This window comes from Heterocephalus glaber, unplaced genomic scaffold (genome assembly GCF_053883595.1).
Source record: "Heterocephalus glaber isolate CG9 unplaced genomic scaffold, H.glaber_assembly_v1.0 deba00000347, whole genome shotgun sequence".
Taxonomy (NCBI): Eukaryota; Metazoa; Chordata; class Mammalia; order Rodentia; family Bathyergidae; genus Heterocephalus; species Heterocephalus glaber.
The window spans coordinates 57,800,212-57,820,151 of record NW_028258143.1 but is presented as its reverse complement, the minus strand read 5'-3'; the positions used below and the strand labels follow the sequence as shown (position 1 = coordinate 57,820,151).

Genomic DNA, 19,940 nt, shown 5'->3' with positions numbered 1-19,940 from the left:
TGAATGGTGATTTTTCTAATTCTCCTATTCTTCTTACATTTATTAGCTCATCTCCTTCTATAAAGAACCCAGTCGTCGACTATTTGGTTATCTTAAAATAGCAATCATAGAAAATAGTCAGAGTAAATATTTGACTCTTTTTCCCTTTATTTATCAAACTCAGAAGTAATAAACTGATGGCCCCAAAGTATGGTCAAGTCCTTGGTAAACAGGAACCGATGTGGTCTGCATGCTTTTGGCTCTCCTACAATTTGAGCATCTTACTAGGATGTAAACTAAAAACACAACCACCCCAAAATTTCATAATCTTACTTTCTTTAACTCAAACTCCTGGTCACAAGCAGTTGAGGTCGACATGCCCAGAAGCCTTACCTCATTCTCTGATGAACTTGCAGACAGGAGTACCTCTTGGGCATCAAAGAACTCAGACACAGACTCTGACATGGAGAGGCGGCTCTCATTGGCTACTTGCTGGGACAAGGGGAGACTGACATGGATTTGCTCACCAGGCTACAGAAAAGAGAAGCATATGTTACTATCATTTGTACTCTTGTTGGAAAGCTATTCCTTCACATTAGCCAGATTTCTAAAGAAACCCACACCATGTTGAAAGACGTGACTGCCAGTAATTTTTACTTGCTACTGTATAAGATTCCTTCTATTAGGTAACTAAAGATTTTAAAAGGCACAGTTGAAAGGTGCTGAACCTCATTTCAGATTATATTTTTTATTCTCTAAGTAATAAATATTGTTTTCAAGGCAGCTATGTGAATTTAAATCAGAAAGATATTTAAATATATATATATACACACACACACACACACATATATACACACACACACACACTCCACATATTCTAATATATCTTACAGGTTAAAAAGGTTCTAATTAAAGATTACTAGATAATTGTTGAATGATAAATTTTCGAATATTTCTAAATTTTGGGCAGTTGAGTAAATGCAGATGTTACCAGAGACCAGCGTCCCTGGAGGTGAGCAGATACAGAGTAGGGAACTAAAGTCAAAGGCAAGCTGCTTTGGGATAATGTAGCCTAAATAGCTGGGTGGTATATTATGCTTCTCTTTTCTGAAGCCCGGGACACTTGCATCAGGAGATTTCTCGTAAAATACATGTTTTTGGTCCAAGTATTAACTTAGAGTATTACCTACATGTACCATTGTGTTTTGGTGTTTTTGTTGTAAATATGGCTGTACAGTATTATCTACATGTATCGCTATGTACAAAGCTCTAATATTACTGTCAAAAAGTGTAAGTTTAATGGTCATAAAACAACAATTTTACAAAGGTTCATAAATACAATTACACACTGAAATGTAGCTCAAATTCTGAATGTTCTCCTATTCCCTTACCACTTCTTCAATCCAAAAACTGGGATAACAGCACCTACCTCAGCACCTGACCTTGCAACGGTCAGATGGGGCAACACAAGCAAAGTGGTTAGCACAATATCTGCCACACAGTAAGCATTCACTTGACACCCGTTAGCTATTAATTATCATCATCAGTAGGGGCTGTAGCAGCACCATTAGTATCATCTTAGCAAGATCAGTTGACTTCTCTTTCCAAACCCTAATGAAATTTTTTCTTTTGCAGTAAAGATTGAACCCAGGGTCTTACACTGAGCTATATCCCCAAGCGTTTTTTTTTTTTAACTGATTCAGTTTTTTTTCTTTATTTTGAGTCAGAGTCCTACCTCAGCCTCCCAAGTAGTGGGATTACAGGTGTGTGGCGCTATGCCCCACTATTAGGAAACCTCTACCTAGCAGCTTCTCAACTAAAAATTTTTTTTCAATATTTCATTGGCCATTCAATGATAATGAATATCTTAGATAAAGAATCAAACACAGAAAAGTAACAGGCTGGAACAGGTATATAAATTAAATATTTGGTGACATCAGGGGAACACAGGAATAAATAAAAATAGACAGTGATCACCAAGAATATGTGATATCAAACTCATGTAGATTTTGTATTCCAAAGAATACTGAACTGTCAGCAACACAATTATTTATGGAGGGAATCTTATTAACAGTAAAAGAATTGTACAAAAATGGACAAAAATATGTAGTAAATCTAGATGCTATGAAATAGGTACTCTACATCTATTAAAAATGAGTCTTACCTCATCAGGGCTAGGAATAATATTTACACTGACAACCTGATCACAAATAATAGATTCTGAATGTATTCTGTTCAACCGACTCCTTAGTTCAGCATTCTGGTTGAGTGCCTTAAAATAACAAAAACCACACTTGTAATTTCAAATTAACAAGCAAGCATAAAACAGAATGAGCACACAGGTATAACCTTGACAACAGCATCTGTGATACTCTGACTTTTAGAATCACTGAGCCAGATTCTATCAGTGAGAAGGAAATAGAGGGCTCAGAATTAAGGTATAAATTCTTTTGGTACTGTAAGATCACTACTTCGTAGATTTGTGGGCTTAGTTTGCAGACTTCATAAAAATGATACATGGAATTCTATGTCTCTTACAGTCAGGCCCATACATCCAAGCCTAGTCTACCACCACATATATATTATTTTTGCAGACTGGGATGAAAGGTCTTTCTTTCTCTCTTCCTCCCTCCCTCCCTCCCTTTTTCTCTTTCTTTGTCTCTCTCTGTCTCTGTTCTCTGCCTCTCTCTCTCTAAAGTTTGACCGTCATTTCAAAGCCAGGTAGTTATCTTAATTCTGTGGAAATGGAATGAATAATAAACTGGTTTTAGTTTATAGAACTACATTTAGTGTGGTTAAAGAAAACAGCTGTATTTTCATTTTCTGGGAGCATATAACTAACACATGACAGTGCAAAGGACCTAACAGTGCAGACCAAAGGTGCCTTCACTGACCAAAACAGACACTGAAAACCATAATAGAGAACATATTAAAGACCATAAGAACATAATACAGACTGATAGCAAACCAACTCCAGGTTATCTACACCACACCACTTTCAACACTCTTAAGTTTGCACTGATGAAACACCACTTGCTATAACACAGTTTAGTACATGCAACAACTGCATTTATTACAAGAATAGAACAGCTTCACATAGCATGGCCTCCCTACAGGGCCCCCATGAACCAAAGTTGAGCAAGCCCCCTGGAAATGCACACCACACTGCCGCATGGGCCTCTGTTACATTCAATAAGACAGGTGTGGGTCACAGAATTGTACCAAGCCTCAAGTGTAACACCTGTGTGAGGACAAGGCCCACTGAAAAGATGGGCAATTCTTTTCCTTCCCATGAAAATTAGCCTTTGGAAGGTGGAGGATGTTTTAGAGGATCAATGTCAGAGTTTACCAAGAGGGCATCTGTCCCAAGGAATGGGCATTTTGCTTCATCTGGAGTCAGTGGATTCAATAAACCAATTACACGTACAAATATAATATCACAATTATAACTGTACCTATTGAAACACCCAGGGAAAACAGAAAGGAACAATATTCTGAGCTTGTACTGAGGGCCTCTTCTCAAGCCTGGAGCAGTGAGTCTTCTCTCCTCCTTCCACCTCCCGTTCCCCACTCTTCCCTGCCTTTAGCTCAGCTCTTGCTTTTTGAGGGAAGAAGTGTTTACTTGCAGCTTTGGCTTTTCTTTAAAACCTTCAAAACCAGTTTGTAAAATGCATCAAATACATAATACACTTGATCTGTTGTGTCAAGTACTGATGGATTAAAAGTGGATACAGAAACAACAGCTATTATGTTTGCAGATAGGAGGAATAACGTGTCTGATTATCGGAGAAAGCAGAGATAAATCAGAAAAACTATGTTCTTAATAGAAAAAAACCCCCTCAAAACTGTGTGCCTCAAAGGAACACTCCTAGTATCTTTTCATCCTGTAAAAGTGCTCAGGGGGAATTTTTCTTAGAGCAAACATCTCAAGTACTTAAAATTAGAGAAAAAAAACAACTATGCTGCTCTTATCCTTTGTGGCTACTATAGACTTGTTTACTTGCTCTTTCATTATTTCTTGGCCTACAAGTATATGTAAGTTGTCTCAGTTATTGAACTTTTTGGACCAGATCTATTTTGCCTGTGGGAGGCCTCATGATACACTGTTTGATATGTTTAATTGCAGAATCACGGTCTTAACCTGAGGGTTTCATACAAACCTCAACTAAAGGTTCCTTCAAAGTGACTGCACCTCTGTTGCTGCTGGAATGATGTTAATGAAATAATCCAAAAAAACCTCCAGGGCAAGGATAAGAAATGTTTTTCTCCACCACAGGGATGTTAAACACAAGTTTTCTGTTTTAAGGAACGTGTAGAATTGTTTTCTCTGGATATTTAAAAATGTTAAATGCTCATTTAAGCCCTCTCCTTATTTACTAAATACAATCCTGCCTAACAGGTACGTTTGAAGGGCACAAGATAACCTATAGCCATTAATAGCAACAGAAAATGAGGGAAAAGTGTTTTTTAAATCTGAAAATGTATTTTTTTCTTTTCTTAGATGTGAAGTGAAAAATAAAATATCCTGGACTGGGAACCAAAGATGAGGTTTTACTGATCAGAAGGGTAACTGGTCTTGACCAAGATACTTAGGTTTTGCTGGACCTCAATTTCCTTAGGAGAAAAATACGGCAATGGTATTGGATAACTTTTAAAGTTCACTTCAAATTTGATTGAAACACTAAGTCAGAATCTTACAGTGCTTTTTGGTTATCATTATGAAGAGCAAGTACCATTCCAGAATAATGTAAAAATAATTCTGGTTTGTTTCTGATTCTTACATGATGGTTAGAAAGTTTTCTCTGTTTTCAGTGGGTTGATCATAAGTATTTGGCTCTCTAATAGGAAAATAAAATATTTTTACATTATATGAAAAGTTTATTTGATGTTCAGTGGGATGGCCTGAAGAATTAATCATCTCTCTTACTGAAACTCTTTTTTTCCTCACCTGGGTGACAAATGAGAAGCAAATAGGTAGTAAGGGAGTAAAAGGGAAATTCTGGTTAAAGTATTTCTTATTCACTGATGATTAATAGAAGTTTTTTATTCTTTTTTTTCCTGATTTTTAATTTTTTTCTTTTAAATTCTTTTATTGGTACATTTTAGGTATACAATACATTTATCATTGGGTGCTTGTACGTGTACATGATGTATCTTAGTTATTTTTTCCCCATTACCTGTGCGCCCTTCACCCCTCCACCTTTCCTTATTTACATCGATTTCATTTCCATTTTTTTTCTTTTCTCATAATTTTTCCTTTCCCTTCTTTCCTTTCCCCTTCCCCTCCCGCCACCCCTACACCTTTGGACCTTTTCCTATTTCAAATTATCAATTATTCATTTTAATCATTTTAATCCTTATTTATGCTTTCAGTTTCTCTCACTAGAGAAACTATTCGGTATTTACACGTGTATCCTATTTATTTCACTTAAGAGTACTGCCTCAATGTGCATCCATTTAGTTATAAATGTCTCTAGTTTCTCATTCTTTATGGCTGAGTAGTACTCCATTTTATTAAAAATCCCACATCTTCTTTATCCAGTTTCCAGTTGGTGGGCACTTGGGCTGTTTCCAAACCTTAGCTATTACAAACTGTGCCGCTATAAAAATGGGTGCACATATATCGCTGTGGTATGATTCTTTTAATTCTTTGGGGAAGATACCCAGCAGGAGAATAAGTTTTTTATTCTTTAATTTTTCAAACTTCAAAAGTAAAACTTTTGAATATCTAAAATTTAAAGCCAAGGATCTGTCATCATTTAACACTATTGGTTGGAATTACAGAATTACACTTGATTGCCAAAATATTAATATTGCACCACAAGTGAGCAATGTTTGGCTCTATTTTAAGTATATGGCAATCCATTCTAGTACTTTTTATCCTCCTTCAGAGACCTGAGACAAAAGTAGAAGACTCCATCCTGCTCCTATTATTTCAACATGTGTGTGGAATTCAAAGCTAAAAGTTTAAAAGGAATACTTTTGTTAATAATATAAATGCAGTGGTGGAGAAAAGTTATTACATAGCACAAAAAGTATGGAATAAATACCCACCTCTGGCAACCCCAATGGTAGAGAGTAAGCTGCCAATGGAGTATGCAATAGCCCATTTCTGTGCGTCTTACCCAGGCTGGTTCCTTCTTTTGCCTTGATCCTACAGGCTGTTTTAGAAGTTTGCTAGAGCCAAGGGCCCAGAGCTGCATGGCATAGCAGTCTGAGGGCACGCTCAGGACCACATTAGGATGTCCCTCCTGGAGAAACTCAACTCTTTCCTCTGTACTGGTACCATAGAAATTGTGGGAATGTTGAAGAACACAGGTACTGGCAGGGAAATGAGGCTGTCAGTGGTAATTAACATGCAAGAGCCCAGAAGATGCAGAAATACTGTAAGGAATGTTCTCAGGGAGACCAAACAGTGGCAAAGCAAGGAAAAAGGAGGCAGATCACCAGCCACTGGTGCCAGCCAATGAGCAAGAAAAGCTACTGAGACCTGTCAGTGATTATCTTGTTCTATTAGTGGCTGTAGGACCAAAGCCTGACAAGGAGGGAGCTCCTGGGAGCTAGGAACTATCTCTAAAGTCTTTGCTAAGCAGGTTTTATACATATGCTCACTACTTAAGTGAGCTTGTACTGCACCAAAAACTCCGCATGGCAGCTCATTTGCCCATGGCTGTGTCCTTCACATACAAGTCAAATATATCCAAGAATCATACAATTCCTTCTCACTGTAGAAAAGAAGCTGCCTTTTGAAGTTCTGGGCCAGAATCAAGTACCTAAGTCCCTACTTATGTAGCTATTAACCCTGCAGACAATGCATGAGAATTTACCTTAGACTGGCTGAGATTGTTATAAACATTTTACTAAATGGAATTGTGGGTCTGGGAAGGAAACACAGCAGCCTCATAGTTGAAAGATTTGAAACATATTGCAAGAGAGAATCATCACAGATGCAGACATTTTGGATAAAAGTAAAACTGGTTCAATATGAATGAGAAACTAAGTGTGGAAACTGTCAAAGACAGAGCTGCCAAAAACTAAATGCTGGTTATCTTTTAAAATCATCTTTGCTTCTTTTTTCAATTAAAAATACTATTATATTGGAAAATGCAAAAAGTAGAAAAACATTAAAAAAATTTCTTAACACTCAACTATTGGCAGTTTGGTCTATCTCTTTCTAACTTGTTTTCTATTCATTTTTTCACATTGTTTACTGGGCACACAGTTTACACCGAGTATCTGCCTCTTACTCTTTGCATATAAGCATTTCTTTTATGTTGCGAGCTCTTCAGAAACATAATTTAGTTGCATAATAAGCAATGATTTCCTATTATTACACTCAATGGGGTTACTGATTTTTAGCAAAGTAAATAATGCTGGCATGAATATTTATGTACATAATTATTTTCTATATTCAGCATTACTTCCTTAGACTAGTCACATAGACTAGCAACATAACCTACAGGATCAATGGGTAAAAATTCTTTAAGGCTTTTTAAATATTGCTAAATTATAGACAAAATGACAGCAACTTAAACATGACAGATACTTTAAAAAATTTTATTAGAACTATCTTCCTGCACAACAAATTTGAGCAAGTCTCAGGAACCGTAGCATTCAGAAACAAATAAATAGATTTGGAAATTCCATCCCATCACAGGATATTTATTTTGGGCATGTAAAGCATGGATAGGAAGAATGACAGATACTACAATTGGGATTTTGAAGTATACCACTATGTGCTGCAGTCCAATATTTTTGCTCACATTCTCATATGCACAATATTTCACTGATTCTAAGATCCATATTTCTCCCCACATTGAGCATCTCTGAAGCAAAGCATCAGTTCAATTGACAGTAATGGTCTTTTTCTTTGTCAGTAATGCACAAAATAATAATGCACCCAACAATGGATAGCATATTAATTTAATGAAACATGGTAATTCTAGCTGGAGTAGATGGGTCGTATTTTGTTGCTTGCATTTGTATGGACCTGATTCTCTATATTTAGCACAAGCTATGTAAATTCTAGGCCCAGAAATCAAATTAGTAACAGTGATATAGTGTAATATACTGTGCATGGAGGTACACTCAAGGAGAGCTGGGTGCGGAGGTCGCCTTAGTCTTATATACTATGGTATTGATTCTGATGTTCAGGGTACTACATAAAACAGGACATGAAATTATAGCTGACGTGTAATAAGGTCATCTAAAAGCGATAGATTCTGCATAAAATGTTTTGCCCTATAAGTTTAAGCCCGATAACTTTCATGTGCGAAAGTTAATTTATAAATTTCATGGGGATAAAATAACAAAATTATATACATGTGTGTGCACATACAGATTGAGGAAGTAATATTATTTTAGAAGAGGAACTCATTTAATTGACTAACTCTGCACATTGTTACTCACTCAAGGCAGGTAACAATTTATGCTGAACATGTAGTGAAGAATGATAATTTCATGTGTTTTATCTGCCATGTGACTTCTAAAGGGCTGACGGATTTTCAGAGCTGATAGATATACTTAAATACCTCATTGAAAAGCAGCACTTTGATCATTAGAGACCTATCAAATAGGACTTAGGTCAAATAAGATATATGTTTAAAAATGTTAGGCTAGTTAAAGTTATTTGAATATCATCTCTTTCCTTCCTCCCTTTTCTGTGGGAAGATCTGGTCATGAAGAAGATAACTGGGGATTTAACTGATGACACTTGAATGTGGACCAAAATGTCCCAGGCCACCTTGAAATCACACTACAATGTGAAGTTGTACTAATATAAAAATACTCAAAGCATGGAAGGCAACTGTCTCCATGTACTCAAGCTATTTAGCATTTGTTTAATCTTAAGTGCTATATTAAAGTAGGGAGAGTGAAAGTAGACTTGGCCAAAAAAAAAAAAGACTTGGCCAAGGCCAATGGGATGGTTGCATCAGTTGTCTCCCACCCTTAACATCTTCACCTGGTTCATTCTTCTTAAACATGCTGTGATGACAGCCAAATTCCAGGGTCGACATTAAGGGCACATATTACTTGCTGTTAATCAGATGCTGTTAACTTTTTCCTTCTGGAGCCTATCAGAACTCTACTCTTGACCTCAATGATCATCACTCCTCAATTCCTTGTCTGCTTCCCCTGGGTCTCCAACAAAGAATCCTTTTTCTTAGCTTGTCCTTAAAATATTAATGTTCTCTATAACAAGCAGTACCAGTACCACTGAATCTCCTTTATTCAGACTGGAAACATGATTCATCACCATCCATATAGCCCACTGCCTGCTGGATGATCCACAAAATCATTCATCATATATTTCTGACATACCAGCTCCTCTTGTTCCCTTTCTTAGGGGAAAGTACTATCATATATCCAGTTATCTAAGTAAAAAACCTGGACCTGACTCTGTCTCCTTGTCACTCTCTAACATTTGGCTGATCTCCAAGCAATTGCTCCTCTTCAGTGTCTCTGAAACCATTCCTCTCCTCTACAGATGCTGGTATCTCCTTAGTTCAGGAATACTGTCTCAAGCATCATTAACACATTCTTGAATTATTTTGAATACATGAGTCTGCTCAATTAGTTTTGCTTCAATTTCATTCACCCTCATAACATGCCAGGCTGATATTTCTAATACACAGAAACATGCAGTAATATCTTCAACATTTAGCATTATCATTAACCAGTTAAAATTCAAGTCCCCCCATCACCAACAGGATACACCCAAACACTTTTCTGTTCACCCTGATGAACTGGTTCCTACCCACTTAACTATTCCTAAAGGAACTTCCTCATTCACCCCATTCTTCAGTCATCACTCCAGTAGTCTAATCATGGATAGTGAATAAACTATCAGTAAATTTAAATGCCTAAGCAAAGGGTGTGGTGATTTCTGAAATAGAATCCAGCCTCACAGTGGTGAGAAAAGATGACCAGGGAAGGAATGATTGGCCCAGTTAAAGGGTATGGGTGGATGCAAAATGTGAACACAGCTAAAATCCTGTGGCAATACATTTTTAAGTGCCAGATTATCTAGAGGAGAGGTTGCAACAGTCTTTATAGTGCTAAAGGACTTTCACAGGTTTTGAGCCCTCTGTCTACAAACACCTAAATAAAACAAACAAAACCCAAAGAGCCCAAGAAAAATCTACCCAGGCTCTGACTTTAGATGCAAATAAATGTGCTTTCACAAGAGGGGGATATATTTTAACCCAGAGGATGCAAGTTTATAGAATTTTGATTTATTTTACTTTTATCATATTAGCAATAGTCTAATCCCTGTCTACTCTGGAAGTCTGAGCTGTGGCTCTGCTCTCAGCTAGGGATCTGCTATTCTACTGAAAACCGGAGCCTTAGAGGTCTGCACCACCATGCATTGGTGTGGATGCTGCAGTGTGGTCCTTTCTTTAACATCTCCTGGGTAAATACTGCTCATCTTTCCATTCAGATCACAAGCTTCTCTACATAGTATTCCAGTATCTTGCACAATACCTGCTACATACTGTAGTAAAGGAATGAACAAATAAATAACTTTTTAAATTTCTCTTCTTAATCACTTCTAATTTCACCTGAAGCTCAAACCTACATCTCTAGCAATGATTCTTACCAAAAAGCAAAAAAAAAAAGCAAGCAAGCAGCAAGTAAGAAAAAAATTTTCTTATTTTCCTTACTACATGTTTGATTTATATCCCTAAGCTGTCATCATTAAACACATATTAAGGAAACAGTGCAACATTTAGGGAACCAAGAGTGTATTTTATGTGTTCCTAAGATATAATCTGCAAGTTAATTTGATTATTATTTTGACTTTTCTGATTCATGACATTTTCAGAATAATGATTCATAATGCCAGCTGAGTGCTGAATAGATATGTTACATGAGAAGAGTCCAGGGAGGAACCTTAAGGGCTCTTAGGAGTAAACCCCTCTGCAGGTTGGAGGACAGTGCTGGGGGATGCGCATGCTCCTCAGCCCCCGGCATAGCACTGGAAGCAGCGTGCACCACGGTGAACGCAGGAAGTATGGCCAGGTAGCAGCAATCCAGGACACAAAACTTAACACTGAGAGTATGTTGACGATTCAAGTACATAAGACATAAATACAGTTCACGTCCAATTTTCAGGGACTGAAGTCAGCTATTCAGGCAGGATCTGACCCACACGGAGAACCACTTACCCAGGATTTGCTTGCTCCTTCACTCTGATCCAAGGCATCAGGAAGTGAATAATATTTTATATGAACACAGTTCTCACACAAAATCATATAATAACATTGAATTCTCAAAGGAATTAAAATAAGTGCATTTATGGATTAACTGAAGAAAATGTTTCCTTCAGAGGAAATACTCAGTGCAAAAAGGCATACACAAAACTTTAAAGAATTTGGATCAGAAATCTCAACTTTAATATACAGAGGGACTTAATTAGTGTTAACAAGATCAACTATGTGATATATATGGAAATATGAAAGTCAAGGTTCAGGAAACACATCTTAGACAGGAAGAGAATCCCAAGGGTTCAATTCAGAAAAAAAAATGAGTTTATAGTAATTACTAATTTTCAACAGATTAAAATCTAAGCGGAAAAAAATTATATGAGGAAGATCTAGTAGATTTTGCTCTATTTACCACTGGATTGAAATTATTTTGAAATATATTTTAGATGTGTCAATCCTTTTTTTAAAAAAAACCAGGGCTACTTTATAAATTACTTTAGGCATTATGTATTCAACTTGTCAGAATAACAATTACATGTGTTCAAGCAAGTTTGGTTTATTCTCACTCTTACCTTGACATTTTTGGGAAGAAAGGTAACAAAGTTCAGTACCAGCACTGCAATGTCTCCAGAGAGTGTCAGAGGATCTGCCATCCCCAGGCCTCATGCCTCCACCCCAGCTTTTGCCTGACAGAGTTGGGACCATGCTACACACGTGAAGGCAAACACTCTTTACCTGAGACAGTGACTGTCGCAGCCGGGCCATCTGCATGCTCTGGCCTTTATTGTGATCTTGCTCTGAAACCATCTGCTTCAGCTTCTCTTTCTCTATAGCTATGCTATTAAATGCAGACTTCAAGAGAGAATGCACTGGGTGGGCAGAAAAGTGAGAATCAAATATTAAATGTATCCAGAAAGAACATACAATATGATAAACTCCTCAGAATTTTAATCATACCTAGACATTTTCTGGAAAAGCTATGCTGCAGTCTAATAAAAAATCAGCCTGAAAATGAAATCTATCGGACTACAGTATCTATACACAAAACAAATATGGCAATTATAATTAATTAGGGTGAGTATTTTTGTATTTCATTCCAGACAAGCCAGTTAATATTTGGAAACATGATGTATCAATTCTAAATATCAATATGTAGAAATTAATTTATAAGCCTTGAAAAAGGAACATATTTTACTTGCCACATTTGATAATATTTTGAGCAGTTCTGGGTAGCATAAATTGTCACACAGATCATTTAGAATTAGTCAAAAATTATTTCCCAAAAGCATACACCCTAAAAATGAGCATTTTATGAATCTTATCAATACAAAACAGACAGCTGATGTGGAAGTTCTGACTGGTTGCCCTGGAGGTAGGAAATGACTGGGCCTTAAGAACAGTACTGGAACTGTCTTCTCAGCCAGGAATGTCTTGATATCAAAGGTGCTTGGGTCTAAGAGCAACAATAAAACAACACCACTCGCCCCACTTCCTCCATACTTCACAACTTACATCGGTAGCATCTAAAGCAGGCTTTCATTCTGAACTACAAAAAACTAACTTGTATTTTTTTTTTTTTTTTACAGTAACAGTTTCTATCACATGCAAAGTCTTTGAGCTAAAACGAGTATTTTCCTATTTAGGAAAAGTTATTTTTAAAAGAAGTAGAAAAATTTAGCCCAAAATATAGTGGCCTAGATCAAAGGGGGAAATGGCAAGAGGTCAAGGATGAATAACCTATTCCTTTGTGTCTATGTTCTGTCACCAATGCAAAGCTAATGGCTTACAGCTGGAAGGCATTAACCCTGCTGGCGGCTCTAAAAGCAGACTCCTCACCCATTTAAAACCTCATAATGCTCATCAAGCAGACACGCAACAGCCATGGAAAGGCCTTTTATTTTTCTAGCATAGAAGACACATGTGTCTGTTGAAAACGGTTTCAAAGGAAGCTTTAAAACTGTTGAAACTTGGATTTCCTGAAAGCTTTAGGACTGTGAACAAACAGACAAAGCTTTCCTGGGGCTGCCTGCAAATTAGTCCACCTCTCAGCAACTGCCGTGCGGTACCCATACACTCAACTCACACATTTGCTGTCTTAATCTATCAGCTGCTACCCCGCCCCAGGAGTAAAAATTACAGACTGTGAATCTCTGCTGTTACGCAAACAATATTATTACTGTAGCCTAATAACATAATTAGCATCCAGTTAAAAATGCAATAAAAATGCACTTGCTAGGAGTAAAAAGGCAGGTGAAGCAGAGTTGACCTCACAGTATATCAACTGACAAGCAGAGAAAAGGGCAAAAATGATTTCGCTTAACTGTTTTAGGATCATGGAATTAAATATCTGACTATGTGTTATGTAATTATCTCTCCAACACCCAGTATCTGGAATTTGGAGTAGCACAGTAAGAAGGGAGTTAATTTAGAGGGTGAGGCTCTTTGAAAAGTTAATTAGGAAGCCAAGCATCTTTGCTTGTGGTTTGAGGTTGTAAGTGTTTTGTTGAGTTTAAGATTCCCAGGGATAGCTACGGTTCTTCTTTTCCTGAAACATCAGGCTCCTGAGTATCTGGGGCACATAAGATGTGCCATTTAACACATATTCTCAGGGTATTTTATAAATTATTACCAGCAGCCCCAGGGGAAATGCATGATTAGTTCGCCATAAGGTGTTATGGACTGAAACAACACAATCAACATTTCTCAGGAGATTTTAAGGGACCCGAGAAGATACTACTCTAAGTCAAATGATGAACTTTACCAGCTGTTAGTTACATACCACAGCAGCGAGAGAGGAGTTGATCTGGGAACAACACAGACAGGGCTGCTCAGTCCTATACATCCACTTCTTGTTATGCCCTACTCTCTGGAGCTGATAACAACTAACTTACAAAACAAATCTTATTGAAAACTTAATATAAAAAAAAAAAAGACACAAAGGTGTGTCCGATTTCACATTTCCTCAAATCTGGGCTAGCCCATGATGCTTTGACCAACATCAGAGTTTAGTGGAAGAGACACTGTGCCAGTTCCAGAGCTGGCCTGGAAGAGAACTAGCTGCTTCCACCTCCAGCTTCTTGGAGCCCAAACTGTCAGGGACATGAGGAGGGGCAGAGTCACAGGCAGCCACTCAGCTGTCCTGCATATGTACCAGGCACAAGAGGGAAATCACTCTGGGTCTTTCAGCTCAGCCCAGCCTCTGGCCAAACACCATCGGTTGAGCGTGGTCCATGAAACACAACACAGAAGCATGGCTCTCAGCTGAGCCCTGCCTGAATTCCTGACCCAACAATTGTAAAGTATAATACGTGAATATTGTTTAAAAAATCAAATAGAACTCTGCTGAGGAGGAGCGGGGCAGAGGGAGGCAGCAGGTGAGAGTTCAGAGTTCAGCAGCAGCAGCCCGAGCCCATGATTCCCATATGCCCTGTAGTTTCTTTCACCTATGTGCCCAACCGGCTGGGGGAAGATGCAAAATGGTGACCGGCAACTACTTTGGATTCACCCACAGCGGGGCGGCGGCAGCGGCTGCAGCCCAGTATAGGACAAGTATTATGGACCAAGAAATGGCATAGACTGGATAAGGAAAAGTGGAACGATGGAAAATATTCGGAAAAAAATACATCTGTTCTAAACATGTATACCTTTTATGTCCTTATCACCTGAACAAAACACAACCATTTACATAGTATTTATATTGTATAATGGCTATAAGTAATGTGGAAATGGTTTACTGTATCCTGGAGGATGTATGTAGGTTATATGCAAATACTACACCATTTCATATAAGGGAGTTGAGTGTCCTTGGACTTGTTATCCCTGGGGAGTCCTAGAACCAATCATCCACAAATACCAAGAGACTGATGTATAAGAATCCAAAACTATCTGAATTTTTATAACTAAACATGTAGTCTGGATGTGTGAAATCTTATCCTGTTATTTAAATATTTACTATGAGTTTCGCAGAACTTATGTATGTTTTAGATATAATTTTTTTCTGGGTTCTGAGTTTACTCAGGAATATAACTTGTTATTGACATGTTTTCTTAGGAAGTAGAATTGTCCATAGAAAATTTCCCGTTTCCTGTCTTATAACTGTCATATGTAGAAAATGTTGGCTATTTTTATATCAAAAATATGAAAACCTCATCCAAATAGAAATTAAGTTTCTTTGAATTCAATTCTTTGGATTCTAAGTTTTTTGTTTTCTTTTTCATATTGGACTGAAATCTGCCAACCTGTAACTTCCATCTGTTAGTTCTAGTTCTGTTCTCTGGAGCGGCATGGAGTAAGTGTCTTCTTTTAGAAGGCAGCTATCACCTTTTCTAGACTGAATTTCTTCAGGCCCTCCACTTTTATGTGAAATAAAACCTGTATCTATAAGCTTCATGTTGATTCCCTCTGAACGCATGCTAGTTTATCCGTGTTTTTCATAATACAATTAAAATGATAATAAAAAAAATCAAATAGAATCTATTTTCCTTGCAAAGGATAAGCAATACATGTATACTAAAAAGACATTTTTTTAAAAAGATGAGGGGGCCGGGGATTTAGCTCAGTGGTTTCGCCACCTGCTGTGCAAGCGCAAGGACCAGAGTTTGATCCCCGGTACCAAAAAATAAAAAAATAAAAAGATGAGGGGTAGCACCTAACTGGACTCCTTAGGATAATCCTTTCTTCTCTCCCCAACCCCGTGACACTTTATTCCGTCAAAACTGAGGCCTGTGATTGTGAATTCCCAAGAGGCAGGAACGTTGTCCTGCAGCATCTTACGTCTAGAACTTCCATCAGCACATAAAACTATTTAATCTTCCTACCATTATCCCCTAAACAAAGACAAAAGAGTACATCTTTTATCAAACAATTCTCTCCTCAAAGAAGAGGCCTTCTTGAAAGGGCACACTGCATTTGCTGTTACCTTTCTGTGCAATTAGACAAAATTCTTCTTGCAGCTTTGTGTAATCCGTTGAACTTTCCAGAGGGTCAGTGAGGTGGCTAGGGGGAGTCTGAAATTCAATATCTGCACAAAGGTTGGGGTTGGAGGAATGCAAGCGAACCGGCGACATGGTGGCACTGAAAGGGACCTGAAAGGGGAAATACAAATTATTAAAGAGCAATAGTGCAGCAATCCACCTTCTCCCACACAGAAAAGTCCCCTCCTATTCTTTAAAATAATAGATTCCTCCCTGATGAAGTGCTAGGGGAGGCTCAGTACTCATTTATTTTGCAGCTAGCTGGGCTGGGAAGTCTCATTTCCCATAGTTGACTTAGACTGTCACAGAATCACTGGTTTTTCTCTGTTACAGAGAGATGACTATAGGATGACAGAAAGAAAAGGTGTAATTCACTTCCACTCTGAATCCACACTTGTATATAAAAAAATCACTGGCTGAAAGCTGTAGTCTGAACTGTGATATCGGTGACTACTTACAAAGCAGGAGCACTTGTGGTAGAGGACTGTGTTATGCTCACATCTCTCTGAGACCGGAGCAGGATCTGACTACATATGTAAAAATGTGAGAGATGTGTATATGGAAAGATTTTCTTGCTCCCTAGCCATTAGACAAAATGTAAATCAAGCTCAACAGGAAATAAAAGAATGGCTTAAACACAATTATTTTGGAAATAAATTTACTAAAATATATATTAGTACATGGAAGATATATTATATAAATCACTGTGATTTACCTTTCTATATGACGTACCACTCTGTTATATGTATGTACATGGCTTATGAACTGGCCAGTAGTGAAAAGCAAAATGTAGAAAATGGCTAGAGGTACTTCCTGGTCCAAAGCTGGGTCTGGACTAGGCCTGTGATGGATGGTGGAAAAGCATCTTTTCCTCCCTTCCTCTTCAAGAAAGTTCTATGTGAGCATTACAAATGCTGTTGGCCAATCATTCATAGAAAAATGAAATACTGATTCTTCTAGCAAGTCAGATCACCAGTAACTTTTCCCTAACTGTGACTGGATAGATGTTCATTCAGTCATCCTCAGGAACCACATTCCAGACTCCACCCAAAGCTAAGTTTTGAATAATTGAAAGGATAATTCCCATTCCCCATATAACAGGAAATAGGCTTAGGAGGAAGGAAACAATACCTTGTTTGGTCATATATATATGAAACACTTTTTATTTTATTTTTATTTTTTGTTTTAAGCTTCCTAACATTTGGTGAGTGTGATGGGAATTGGGTGTCTCTTTCTAAGGAGACAGAGGAGGTAGAAAGAACTAAAATATTTAGCCTTAGATACAACTGAAGAGCACCTGAACCTAGACAAAGGCCCTTTTGATATAACTCTGTCCTGGCAGATAGTTATTTATCTCAAAATATTTCCAAGGCTTACTGGGGAAGAAGTGAGCATGATGTTTCCCCCCCCTAAATTCAGCTGAGCATGTTAACATGTACTGTCCAAAGCACTCGGTATCTGGAATTATCAGCACTCTACTCTCTCCTCCATGAGAGCCCTGGCTATCCCTGGCTGGAAGATATCAATAGCTTCATTATCTTATCAGGCTCAAAACTTCTTCCCTTCTAGATTTGAAACAGAAGTGGCAGTAAGTTATTTGAGAAAATGGAATGTGACTTAGGTGGAACAATGTCTGAAGAGAGACAGAGGAAATTTAACTGTAGAGATGCTAAATCTAGAAAGCGCAGTCAGCCCATATCCCTACAGGAGGGAAATGGAGAAGGCATGGAAAGGTGATTGGAGATTAGGGGGTCATGGTGGGAGTGAGAGTCAGACGTGGGCAAATCAGGGATTTTTCAGACTTAAGGACACGACTTCCCGATACAAAGAACCACAGAAGAACCAACATTAGGAAAAAGGAAGTGAGTATTTGGCGGAGGGACACATGTGTTGAGAATCATGGAAAAGGATTTCACATGCACTGAGGAGTCCTCAACATGCCCAGGCTGCAGCTGGCTTGAGAGTCTGTTCCGTGTGGGTTTGTGAGGGTCGTGAGGGCCGAGGAGAGGCTGCAGAGGGGCCGTGTAGTGAAAACCCAGAGAGTCCAGTGAGGACCCCTCCTGACCCCAGGATAATGGCCCCTCTCTTAAATGTGGGACTCAGATGCTGAGAAGAAATATGTAAGTTACAAATTTCTATGTTGAACATAATGGAGGCTTAAACTGGATAATGAAACAGTAAAAGTGGTTTTGTATATTACTCACAGAGACTTGGAATGCTCCATTCGAATTGCAATTAGTTCCCTGGGAAATTGAAAACTAATTTTTATATACTTCTGACTGAAGATGTTAATATTGATACTTTTCTTATGTGCTGAATGGGTCATTTTAATTGAAAAATTCAAGAAATTGAATTGAGACTACAAATTGGGACATATTAATCTACCTAATTGAGTATCTCTTCAGCCTGAGGACTTATTCACTCAGGTTTTCATTCATCAATTTGGATATTACCCAATTAATAATTTAAATGGTAGCTAGGTTCTCTGTTGGTGATTGGAGTGGGAGCTGCCAACAGCTTTCCAGGTTTATACCTGGGAACCCTTCTTGCTGGATTTGGGCCTTTAATCTTGCTTAGGAAATAAATCCAAGTCTTCCTTGAAATCCTATGACTGAAGAGGAAACTTGATCCTAGTATACTCTGGGACCATTAACTGTGGTTTAGAGAAAGTAAGTTAGGAGATGCTCTTAACATTTGCCTATGAAGAATTGAAAAGACAAGTAAATCGAGACTAGAACTGTTGGCTCTGAAATTTAGCAATGGTAAACATGAAAGCACATACAGAGGTCTAAGATAGATCCTAAGCTTATAGTTCTTTTTGAGCCTGTGGGAAAAGTCCCCTGCTCCTGTCATCCTTGTTATGTGCACTGGGGTCCCTTTAGAGGCACTGGCTGCTCTGGGATTCTCAGGGCTCTTGCGAGGCGGGGGAGGGACTGGAGTTTGTTGCCAAGCTCCTGTTTTGTGGATTTGGCTGATGCTGTGAGGTGGCCATTCTGAGTGCTAGTGTTAAGGATCAACAAGAATAAATACTGGAAACATCTCCTTGGGTATATCTTTCTTTGGCACAATCTCATTTGCCACAGATACCAGAGTGAGTGAGGAAATAAGTGACTAGGAATCATTTGGAAGGATTCTAGCTAAAAGGCTTCTAGCAGGGTAAGAGAGGCTCAGAGTCAAAGTCATCGAATCAGAGTAGGAATTAAGGGGAACTCCTGCCATAGAAATATGGGCGGAGTCATCAGCATCAGGTCCCTGGTATGAGGGAGAGGGGCCTCAGGATCCAACTGAGGGCCCTGCTCAATGCTGCTGTTGTGGTAGAGAGTTCAAAGCTACAGATCCTAGAGGGCTCAGAGTGGCCGCTCCCTGATTTACTCCTGAAAACATTACTAAATATTACCAGTGCCTTTTCTCATTAGATACTTCTTAGTTATATTTATAATTTTTTCCAGTCATAGCTACATTGGGATATGGGTGTTAATGATTTTTTCTTTAAACTTTTCTACCCTCCATTTAAAAAAGATAAACTTATTCTATTCCAATAGGTGCTAATCCCAGTTTTATTACATTCACTGTATGTATTTGTAATTTTAAAAATTAACATAAGAAAAAGACAATTACTTCCCGGCTATTTTAAGAGTACATTATTTAAGGAAACAGTGTTTTCATAAAATGAATGATCTTTCTTTCCCGCACTGTGATGTTGTTCTCTTTCTCATAATCATTTGGACTTCTAAATTTTATAAATGAAAATTACATTTAAGAATTATTTAACTGACTGTAC

General features: G+C 38.0%; 1 protein-coding gene across 29 annotated transcripts in view; it reads right to left on the bottom strand.

The window, feature by feature from the left end:
• Osbpl6 (oxysterol binding protein like 6) overlaps nucleotides 1-19,940 on the bottom strand; it is a 210,889-nt gene that overhangs the window by 24,297 nt on the left and 166,652 nt on the right. For 12 of the 29 annotated variants that reach the window (XM_087196597.1, XM_013066838.3, XM_021247120.2 and 9 more), the window contains 4 exons: nucleotides 16,105-16,270; nucleotides 11,922-12,055; nucleotides 2,144-2,251; nucleotides 373-510 (listed from right to left, as the gene is read on the bottom strand). In XM_087196597.1, the coding sequence (XP_087052723.1) occupies nucleotides 373-510; nucleotides 2,144-2,251; nucleotides 11,922-12,055; nucleotides 16,105-16,270 (546 nt within the window). Of the gene's footprint in view, nucleotides 1-372; nucleotides 511-2,143; nucleotides 2,252-11,147; nucleotides 11,172-11,921; nucleotides 12,056-16,104; nucleotides 16,271-19,940 lie in introns of all 29 variants that reach the window. The other 17 variants (XM_087196566.1, XM_087196563.1, XM_087196575.1 and 14 more) reach the window with 2 other exon arrangements.